General features: G+C 44.6%; 2 protein-coding genes across 2 annotated transcripts in view; one reads left to right on the forward strand and one right to left on the reverse strand.

Moving 5' to 3' along the window:
- The window catches only part of SNX27 (sorting nexin 27), a 66,908-nt gene extending 61,727 nt beyond the window's left edge, over positions 1-5,181 (forward strand). Inside the window, exons 11-12 of the mRNA XM_059376160.1 lie at positions 399-458; positions 1,371-5,181. Of these exons, the coding sequence (XP_059232143.1) occupies positions 399-458; positions 1,371-1,418 (108 nt within the window). The 3' untranslated portion in view covers positions 1,419-5,181. The remainder of the gene's footprint in view (positions 1-398; positions 459-1,370) is intronic.
- A 3,506-nt stretch (positions 5,182-8,687) lies between these two features.
- LOC132000774 (transcription factor BTF3) lies at positions 8,688-9,498 on the reverse strand. Its single transcript, XM_059374547.1, has one exon. The coding sequence runs from the start codon at positions 9,425-9,427 to the stop codon at positions 8,939-8,941; it is 489 nt and encodes a 162-aa protein (XP_059230530.1). The 5' UTR covers positions 9,428-9,498; the 3' UTR covers positions 8,688-8,938.
- Positions 9,499-9,628: the final 130 nt, after the last annotated feature.

Consider the following 9,628-nt stretch of genomic DNA (forward strand, 5'->3'; position numbering starts at 1 on the left):
AAGTTCTCAAGCTGAATGCATAAATGGGGAGAGCTGTAGAGGTAGCAGTTGTCTTTTGAATCCTAGAGCCCCAGGTGTCTTCCTGTCTTTCCTGGAGGACTTAACTAGGATTGGCAGTTTCACATCCCATTTGACTCACAATTACCACTAGAAGGAGCCAGAGAATAGTAGATGAACCAGGCCTGGGGTTTTTTTGTTTGTTTTTATTTTGTTTTATTTTGTTCATTTGGGTTGGCTTTTTGTTTGTTTGTTTGTTTGTTTTGGTGATGCTTGCAGGTTTTTCCTCTAGGCTGAGCAAGTTTGTGATGTGCGGTAAAGGAGGGCAGGAGTTCAAAGGTGTGGCCCTGTGATGCCTAATCTTGAGAAGTCAGTGTTGCTATTTTGTTTTTGTTTTTCAGTTTAATTACATGCATGAATGCTTCGAGAGGGTGTTCTGTGAGCTCAAGTGGAGAAAAGAGGTAATTCTAAACAATCTTGAATTGACTTTTTCATCTCATGTGTTTAAATGAGATGGAACAATCATTTGTTTAAAATGATAGGCCTATGGCCAAATACCTGGGACCTTCACCTCCATCTCAGTCTTTAAAGGAATATTAGAGACAGTTTATTCTTCTAGAGAGGTTATTCTTTCAGGCTTTGGATGCTGAATGGAATGTGCAAAAGAAGCCCTGCTTCCTCCCTTGCCTAGTGGGTAGCCATTGGATGTCAGCTATTCCATCTCCCATGACTTCCTGGACCCTCCTCTGCAGTGGTTTTGTTTTTGTTTTTTAATTAAATTACTTCCCTTGTTGTTCCTGACCCAGAAGGGCAGCTGTCCTCAGTTTTAGCCGTTCTGACTAGACGAGTCATGACAGAACCTGTCTGGGCTAACCAAGAGTGCGTGGTGTGGGAACGTTCTGCTCCTGTTTTACTGCTGTCTGAATATGCCAGTGCTGGAGCAGAATTTGGAAGATTCTGAATAATTAGCTACTGATTCTCAAAGACAATGTTTCCGAAGTTCAGAAGATAAAGTCAGGATTATAAAAATTTGTATTCTTGGTATAGTAGAAAGAGCACTGGGCTCCAAGAATCAGTTCAGTATTTTCTCCCAGCTTTTTTCCTCCCTGCAACGTTGGGCAAATGAGCCTCCCTAGATCCCATTTTTCCTGTCTTTTGTCATCTATAAAATGGGAAAGCTGAACCAGATAATTAATCTCTAAGCTTCTTTCTGGGTCTACACAGCTGTGCTTCTAGATGGGAAGTTATAGAAGAGGAGGAGGCCAATCAGATTGAGTCATGTAGCCATACATTTTTCTCCTCCTTTCTGAGGGTGGCTTCCAGGTGGGAGGAGATGCAGACACCTCAGTAACTGATCTCTGTTTTCCTTTCAGAACATTTTCCAGATGGCGAGGTCACAGCAGAGGGATGTGGCCACCTAGCCTTTCCTCATCTCCTCCTCTTCACCCTCATCCTCTCACCCCTTTCGTCTCCTGTGTCAGACAGAGTAACCGTTAACACAAAAGAAGAGAAAAAGGAAAAAAGTCATTATGTTCAAAAGCCCTAAACTAAATACTATTAATAGTCCCTCTGAATTTCATGTCTCTGGAATTGAGCTGGTAGAGAACAACAGATTGGTCAGCACCAGGAGTCAGCTGAGTTAAGACAGGAAAAGAAGGCCACCAATGCGCCAGAGGTATCTTTGTCCTTTCACCTGGGCCTCATACCAACAGACTCTCCTTGTACTATATTTTTAAAACTGGAACTATGAACTCCATCCATTTGCACTGTTCAGACATATATATGTATGTATGTAAAAATTATATATACACAAATTAGCTGCACGTATATACATATATATATTTCTTTTTAAATTTCATATTGATGGCAGTACCTTTTTTAGCTTGTGTTTTTACACACCTTTCACTAGAATTCATGACTTCTCTCTGGCTCTCTTTATTTTGAAACAAACTTTAAAAAGGAAAAAAAATATTTTACCAGGAAAATACCTCTCCTCATGAAGGACTCGATAAGTTTACAACCTGCTTGGGTTTTCCCCCCCTTTTTTGTACTGAGTGAAGATTCTGGCTTATGCATTGCCTAGAGTCTGAGGAGCAAGGAGCATAGTTTCTTTATCTTCCACAAGGCTGCTGGGGAGGAGAAAGAGATGTATATCTCAAGGGCAGCAAGACTTGCAGATCTGCAGGGAGAGTCAAAAGTCTTGGTGTGGTCCTTGATTCCAAGACACCTTTCCTGGTCCATCTCGCTCTCCCACTCATGGCTTTCTAGCCACATTCTCATCTCCTTCTCACTTCCCGAGGGCCCCTTGAATGCTCTTCCTCCACTGGCCTAGAATGGAGGGGAGGGTCAGCTCAGGAGGTTGATGCCACAGGAACCTGAAACACTTCGTGGTTGTAATTTCCCATTTCCTACCATTTCTGAAGCAGGCAGAGTATTAGGGACCAGAGTTAAAGCCAATACCTTTAGGCACAAAGATCGGACTTAGGGGAAAAGAAGGAAGAAATGTCCCTTAAGTACCTAAGCTTTTCCCTCTCCATTCCTGACCAATAATCACCCATAACCAGTTATGTTCTCCATGACTTCCTTAAAGAGCCGTTTTGGGAAGAGGGCTCTGATGATATCCCTGAGGACTTGGGGAAACTTGGAATGAGTCAGTGGTCTGTGCCAACCAATCTACTGCTCATCCAAGCCAGCTGAGGACCCAGGAAGAACCAGTAGGAATATGACTGATTTGAGTTGGATCTCAATTTTTAATGAAAAGGAGCCTGAAAGAAAACCATTTTGTCCCTCAAAGAGCTCCTCATCTCACCTTGCGGTTTGAGCTTTTGAGACCTGAGAACTGTATCCCAGGACCAGGTGGGGCAACACTCTCAGCCCCCGGCTCTAGAGATACTGCATTGGGGGTGTGAAGTTGGGCTCCCATGCAACCAAAGCACGTCTGTGAGCCTTCTTTTCTTTTTCCCTTCTCTACCTTCTAAACAGAAACCTCCATTGGGTGGCATCTTTTGCTTTGTCTAACTGGGAGGCAACCATACTTGGTTTAGTCAGTCTACTGAGCAGTGGTGGGGTGGTTTGAAGTTTCTTTTTCGGTAACTTGTTTTTGCGGATCGTCATGAGGCCACTTTTCTTTCCCTCTCACTCTGTTATCCTGGCAGCTGCTTGCCCCAGGACAGTGTGGGATCATACAGGACACCTGTCTTCCCTCCCCTTCTCCAAACATAGGTGAAATCACAGAATACAGACGTAGGGATGCTAAATGTTTTAAAGTTACAGAGAGTGATCCCTGGTTTGAAAGTTTTGATACAGGATTAACTTCTTTTGGCTTAAATGAATTTAATAATGAGCCAAAGGACCCTAGAAAGAAGATAATGCTGATTCCCCACTCCAAGATGCTAAAGAGGCTTTCGGCTCCAGCTTTGTTCAAATTGTAAACATAGCAGCCGTTTGCCCATATTCCCTCAGAGTGCGAGAGGAATGAGCAAATCCGGGGTCCGTGCAGTATCCCAAATACTGACCTCCCATTGTGAGATGTGAGATGGTGGGGGGATGGATGCCCATAGGATGGAGGCCCGTTTGGTGGGGGGGTGGATGCTGCTCTGGTCCCTTCATGGCAGAGCGTTCATTCACTTGTTGCTTTGGAGACCGGGTGAGGGCCCCATGGGTATTGGCCTGTGGGCAGAATCAAACAGCCCCTACTAGCAGCCATACCACTAACAAAGCACCCAGTTGCATCAAGGAGGGGGGGAAGGAGGGAGCTTCTGGAGGACAGCATCTTCCCCTCTTCCACCCGCAGCAGGCCTCCTGGACCAGGCAGAGGTCACTGTGGCTTCATAGGATCAAGCTCTTTTTTGCATGAAGCAGTGTTAGTGTGACACTCCTTTCCCCTGTTGCTCTGTACTTCCTCTCCCTAATCTCTGCTATCTTTCTTAGTCCTGGATTGTGCCCAGGGAGACTTCTGCCCAGTCTTCTTTTGCAGTTTGTCTCTGGGAAGTGGAGGGGCTTGCCCTCCCCTCTGCTTTGTCCCTGCAGAACCAGCAGGATCTTCCTGATCTGTTTTCCTCCCCTCTGCACTCAGTTTCTGTCCTCTTTGGTAAAAGGTCAGAATTTTGTATAGATCAGGAGAAAATGCAGGCCCTGAGAAACCTGTCCTTACAGAAAGGTTTCCTAGGGCCATGCTTTGGGCTCTCTGCTTTTTATATTTTTATTCTTCTCTTCCATTTTCCTGCCCTACCCTTGCCCTCAGCCTAAGCTCAACCAGGTGTGTGCTCTGGGCAGCTCCTAGGCCTGGCCTTTTTCATTCTGTCATTACCCAGACTAGTGGCTTTGGTTATCTCCTCTTGTAGCACCAAACCTAGTGCTTGGAGCAATAGTACAGGGCATTGACAGGAGGGGACATCTCTCTCAGAATCTGCCAGCTTATGTCCTGGCTCCTAGAAGGCAGTTTTCCTCATGGAGACTACATCCTGATTGACCTGAAGTCTCCAGACCTGGAGGGACTACTGTGCCCCCTCCTCTCCATTGTGCTCTCTGGCTGGGTCAGTTCAGCATAGAGACCCTTTGGGCTATTGGAGCCCAGGATACTGCTAGGTTCGCTCACCAGATTGATTGTTTCCCATTAGCTTCCTTTTGAAAGGAGGACAACGCTGTTGATACTCAGAAGAGAGGCAGTGGGTTTGCTTCTTCAACTCCTGTCTTCCAGTTCCACCTCCTTCCTTCCTTTCCCTCTAACCCTGAGCACGTCATGCCAGGCCTCACTCATACCAGGACAGCAGCTTACTCCTCAGCAATAATCTCGAGTGTGGGGAATGTTTAGGGTTCTGGGGAAGGGCAGGAGCAAAGAGGGGAATGCTGGGGGCTGGAGGCACTTGGCCATCTGCTAAATTGGACACCAGTTTTATATCATGCCCCCCCCTTTTTAAGCCAGTGAGCTGGGCTTCAGTTTTCCCCAGGCCATGCATACTTTTAATTTATTTGAGAAACTCTAATTGTATTTTCACTGCAGTATCTTGTATTTTTTATTTGTGATTTGAGAAATGTGAAGAGAAAATACACAGACACATAATGGCTAACAGTGTTTCTTTCATTCCTTGTTCTAGAGCTAACCACTCTAAAATTGTTCGGTAATGTCACTTAGTGTAATTAATTGTAACATATTCTTTTAAATAAATTGATTTATTGATGAAACTGGTCTGTGCTTTCCTAGGCTACACATCCTTTGGGTTGCGTGGGAAGACGTGAAGAGGGATGAGATGGGAGTTAGAAAGGTCAGTCTGAAAAAAAGTAGCTAGAGGAGCACTCTTCTGAGGGCAGGAGATAGAGAAGAGCAGGAGAATGTGGCTTCTTTAAAAATGCCTCATACTGGGGCGCCTGGGTGGCTCAGTGGGTTAAAGCCTCTGCTTTCGGTTCAGGTCATGATCTCAGGGTCCTGGGATCGAGTCCCGCATCGGGCTCTCTGCTCAGCGGGGAGCCTGCTTCCTCCTCTCTCTTTCTGCCTGCCTCTCTGCCTACTTGTGATTTCTGTCTGTCAAATAAATGAATAAAATCTTAAAAAAAAATAAATGCCTCCTACTCCCTCAGATGTCAGAGTTGATTGTGCCAGCCCCCCGCCCCCCCAAATCCACATGAGGCTCACAGGACCCCTCTCCCTCAGCCTTACTCAGAGCCTAGCAAAGCCTTTGGGACACACAGCACTGTCCCTCTACCCCAGCAACATGATATTTCATTTTATAAATGCCTCAGGAGACTGGTCTGAATCTGAACCTAATAACAACAATAATAATAGTAATGCATAATAGTAGGCACTCTGGGTGGTTGTATTCCTTCTGCCCACACCCCTGAGAATAAAGGTGGTTGTGGATATACTTTGTTTTTACAGAGGAGTCTCAGGTGCTGTGACCTAATGACCTACTCCAAAGAAACCTGCTCTTCTCTACATTAGCTCCTGGGCTGAATCTGCTCTGAGAAGCTCAGCATTTGTGTTAGGTCAGATATTTCTGTTATTTTTATAAACCTGTTTTATCTTTATAACCCCTGACCATATGCTTTTGCTCCTTGATTGAAAGCTATAAAAGCAGGAACTACTGTGACATTTCTTTTGGCAGTTTGGGGAGAGACATTTGTTCTGGGTCTCATTCACTCAGCCATCAGCATTAAATAATTGGAATCTGATAAATCTGATATTGGGTAAATAATTTATTTTTCTTTAACAGGGAAAGAATCGGTAGAGAAATAGTGGAATCCCAGAGCTGAATTACAGAAGTTTAAGTCGACAAATACTGATTGGCTATCTGCCTGCGCAGGGCACCCTGTTCCATACGACAGCAGATACACAAAGGAAAAGAGGCATTGTTCCCGCTTTTAGCCCAGCAGAGAACAGAGAGATTCACGAATGCGGGTACATGGCAGTGGAAGGTTGAAGTGCCATAAGGACTAGGAAGAAGAGGGGAGAAAAAAAGACTTCTGGATGAAATCAGCTAAGGAGGGGTGACTGGGTGGCTCAGTGGGTTAAAGCCTCTGCCTTTGGCTCAGGTCATGATCCCAGGATCCTGGGATCGAGCCCCGCATCGGGCTCTCTGCTCCGCGGGGAGCCTGCTTCCTCCTCTCTCTGCCTGTCTCTCTGCCTACTTGTGATCTCTGTCAAATTAAAAAAAAAAAAAAGAAAGAAAGAAAGAAAGAAAGAAAGAAAGAAATCAACTAAGGAAATCTTTGTGAAGAAAGTGGTGTTTAAGGTGAACCATGTAGGACAAGCAGGATTTCAACAAGAAGGTTTTTCCACAGACATTATTGAGCTATCATGTGTCTGACACTTACAATTGGGAATGGAAAGCCATGGGGGGAGGGAAAGGATCAAACACGTCCAGATGAACAATGAGTAGTCCTATTTGATTAGAACTTAGGGTTGTGTAGGAATAAGATGAAAGATGAGGTTTGGAGATCCTTGGATGCTAGGGTGAGGAGTTCTACATTAAAAAAAAACCTGCAGCTGTTTTTTGGATCAGCTGCAGTTTAGAAACTGATACTTCTAAATACATACAGAAGGCTCAATTAGGACACTGTTGGTAAGTGGAGGCAGTGATCATTGAAAGGAGGATGTGAGGAAAAAAAATGTGGAAGTAATATCTTGTGATTAAATAACATTGAATGCATGTGTCAGGAGTAAAAGACTCCTGAGGTTTCATGAATAGGTGGCTAGAAAATAGAAATATTTAAGAGTTGAAACAGGGAGAAAATGTTTTAGCTTTGGACCTATTACGATTTAGGCATAGGTGAGAAATCTAGATACATAGGCATCTAGCAGTTACTTCGTAATTATTTGTCGAACACCTAGTGTTCTGGGCGCTTTTGAGGGTGATGGGGATACAGTGGTAAACAAGGTGAGGGACAGACTCAGCATCTCCCTGTGGATGGATCTGTAGAAGGCTTCTATGGAGAACAGGTTGGAGGAGGGCAGGTAGGGAACCACAGAGACAGAGGAGAACCCACCAGAGGGCTCTGGTGGTACGAGGGTGACTTTGGACTTTGTGGCCATGGAGACGGAGACACAGATATGTGTAGGTCAACAATATATTTGAGAGAGAAGACAAGTAGGGCTTTGCAGTTGGACTGGATAGGAGGCATGAGACGGCAGTAGTACTAGACACTCATGAGGAAGACCGAGGGAGGAAGGCACGACCCAGAGTGAGTTCAGGACAAAAGTTCAGTTAGAAACAGCTGGGAGTCATTCTCATCAAGTGGATGAGAGGATACAGTATATTAGAGGGAGACCCAGTTTGTGGGGGGCAAGAGGAGCCTACCTGATTACTCAGGAAAGTAGATCCAGAGAATGGGAATCTTCCAAGGACTAGACTCTTGGCTTAGGGTAACTCAAAGTTGTCAGACTCGGAGAAAAGAGTGAGTCTTGGCCATGAGCGGAAATGCCTACAGTCACAAATACTAGAAGCCAAGACTGGCTTTGGCATTTTAGCAGGAAGAGTGTAAAGACAAAGGAAACCATGTAAATCAGACAGGCTGTGCCCCGTCTCCACTGAGGAAATGGAAACACCTTGCATGACGTTTGTGCATTTCTAAGCTCTCAAAATATGGCCAGGGCATGGGGGTACATTGGAGGAATTATCCAGGGCTTTTCTTGGCCACACTGTTGTCCCTAGAGCCCCCTAACTGTGGATATTTTTCTAAATATCTGTTTTTGTTTCTATAAATGGAAGGCTTCTCCCAATCCCTGCTATTAATCTGTCAGCTCCACTCTTCTGCCGTAAGTTCTTTTCCCATTCCCTTCTCTTAATGCTACCATTAACATGGGAACAGTAACTTGATCATTTTAGAAGCAGCAGCTGAGTTTCATTCTGCTTGGTCTGACTTAGGGGATCCTATTATTCTCATTTCTTATTTCCTCTGCTTTCTCATTTTGTTACTGCTCAGACCTCTCCTGCTCAGAAGAGGTGGTAGTGAACTTTGGGAGCTAACAGAACTACCCTCCTTGATACCCTGCTTACTATATTTGAAGCTAATATGATGCCAAAGAAATCTGTTTATACAAGGTACAAGTTCAGGACTTCCTTTTCTGACCCTAAGTGTCCTATGTTTTCCCATGAAAGTGCCTGGAGATGATGAGCACTGGGTGATGTATGGACTTACTGATTCACTATATTGTATACCAGAAACTAATATAACACTGTTAACTATACTAGAATTAAAATAATTTTTTTAAATCTTGTTTCAAACTTTATTCCCAGGCTTCTTCAGCTTAATAAGCTGCAAAGAATGAATTGTGTATAAGCAAAAACTGAAAAGAGCTGCAGTGTCCAAGGGGCTTGGGCTTAAAAATATTAGAGATCTAGATTTTATCAGATCCATGAACAAAATTTTAAAAAGCAGTCATAATATGAAATAGCAGCTCCCAGTAACTTCTTTAAGTTTTATCTTCTTCAGAAGTTGACTCAATTCAGTTTGCTTCATTCTTGGAAGCTTCATCAAAATTCTCCACAAGATCTGGAACTTCATCATCATCATCCTCTCCGGTAGCAAGTGGTGCTTTTCCATCCACAGATTGTTTGGGCAGAGCTTCAGCCAGTCTTCTTAAACTAGTCAGACTGTCTGCACCAAGTTGGTTTAAGATACTGGGTAGCATTTCTGTCAGCTGCTTTGTCTCAGCATGGCCTGTAATGGTGAAAGTGTTCGCTGCCAGCGATGCCTGAACTTTGGGGTTATTAAAGTGGATCACTGTTCCTTGGTTTGTGAACATATTCACTTCTTCAATACCAGAGATATTGTTTACCCCTAACTTCTTTAAGGAGAACTGAAGTTTTTTATCATCTGCTATAGCTGTTCTATGAACCACCTTCTTCTTTCGGCGAGCAGTTCCTTTCCCACCAATGCGCACTTGTGCTTGCAGTTTGGCGAGTTTCTCCTGGTTCATGATCGTTTCTTTCATCTTGTTGGAGTGGAAATGGGACCGCGCGGGGGACTAGGGTTGGCGCTCAGGGGGTCTCGGGCAGACCAGCTGAGATTAGGCGCACACACGCGGGGACGCAAGATGGCAGCTCTAAAATAATTTTTAAAAAGGACCTGGAAGGGGCGCCTGGGTGGCTCAGTGGGTTGAAGCCTCTGCCTTCGGCTCAGGTCATGATCCCAG

The sequence above is a fragment of the Mustela nigripes genome, chromosome 14, assembly GCF_022355385.1.
Source record: "Mustela nigripes isolate SB6536 chromosome 14, MUSNIG.SB6536, whole genome shotgun sequence".
In the NCBI taxonomy this organism is placed as follows: Eukaryota; Metazoa; Chordata; class Mammalia; order Carnivora; family Mustelidae; genus Mustela; species Mustela nigripes.